The sequence below is a fragment of the Penaeus monodon genome, chromosome 22 (genome assembly GCF_015228065.2).
Source record: "Penaeus monodon isolate SGIC_2016 chromosome 22, NSTDA_Pmon_1, whole genome shotgun sequence".
Lineage (NCBI taxonomy): Eukaryota > Metazoa > Arthropoda > Malacostraca > Decapoda > Penaeidae > Penaeus > Penaeus monodon.
In genome coordinates this window covers 22,038,468-22,039,560 of record NC_051407.1, presented here as the reverse complement: position 1 = coordinate 22,039,560, position 1,093 = coordinate 22,038,468, and the positions used below count along the sequence as shown (strand labels likewise).

Genomic DNA, 1,093 nt, shown 5'->3' with positions numbered 1-1,093 from the left:
GTGTGGTATGTTTGCGTGTGTGTGAGTTGCAAAATAAATGAATATGTATGCATACTTATGAGTGTTTGTGTACACATGTATGATTATATATTTCCAGATGGTGACTATTAATGACTAGCAACTTGCACTTGAAGGCGATGGTGAAGACCCACTTCGAAGCTGACCTCTCTGGATTACTCCCGTGTATTATGAATGATGTTGTACCTTTATCTTTACTTTATCAGATTAGTTATGGGGCTGAATTTGCCCTGGAAATCCAAGGATCTTAAGGAGAAAGTATTAGATGAACGCTTAGATTAGCTTGTCCTTTATTTCCCTCTGTAATTAAAGGGAGGAACTCAGGTAATGAACAGTTTTTTTTCGTGTCTCTCTCTCAAGAGGGTTAAAGCTTATACATTGATAGCAGTTGCTAAGCATGAATTTTCAAATTATCTTTCATGTTTTCCTTTGTACACTGATTATTCTAGAGCTAGCAATAGAGCATTTGCAGGACCTTACAATGCAAATGTTTTCTGTTACAAATTAATAGGAACATTTAGTTCACGGATTCGCCATGCTAATGATTTAGTAATACTTTCCGTAATCATTCAATGTTTCTTCATGTATTCCCTGAAGCAGACGCGTGCTTATGGTGTGCAGCAACAGACAAGTGTGACTAACAGGAAGTTCATAAGATATCTTTATTTCATATGCAGAAACGTGACTATCATCTCTATTTTTTACAATACATATCTTAGCATGGTAAGAGAACCTGAAATATTCCTGTGGCCATGCTGTTGTTTAGATTTTTTGCAGATTTGCTATATTTCTTCTCCACTTCACTGCTGTATCAACCCGTCCTTTGCATTGCCTGCAGTGATTCCCAGATTTACATCGTGGCAAGTCTACTGCAGTACAGTATATTGCTGATGAGATACATCAAATAAAATGATAAAAGTTATATAGACTCATTCCTTTCAAAACCTGTCTAAAATATTTTCTTTCCACAGACATATAGAAAACTAAATGAATATGTAATTGACCATATAACTTAGTAGGCAAATTAGTTATAATCTTATATTCACCATGCAACAAAGAAACTAACGGAAAAGAC

General features: G+C 35.3%; 1 protein-coding gene across 1 annotated transcript in view; it reads left to right on the top strand.

The window, feature by feature from the left end:
* LOC119587359 (zwei Ig domain protein zig-4-like) overlaps positions 1-926 on the top strand; it is a 4,895-nt gene extending 3,969 nt beyond the window's left edge. Inside the window, exon 9 of the mRNA XM_037936105.1 lies at positions 796-926. Within this exon, the coding sequence (XP_037792033.1) occupies positions 796-926 (131 nt within the window). The remainder of the gene's footprint in view (positions 1-795) is intronic.
* The last annotated feature ends 167 nt before the right edge of the window (positions 927-1,093 follow it).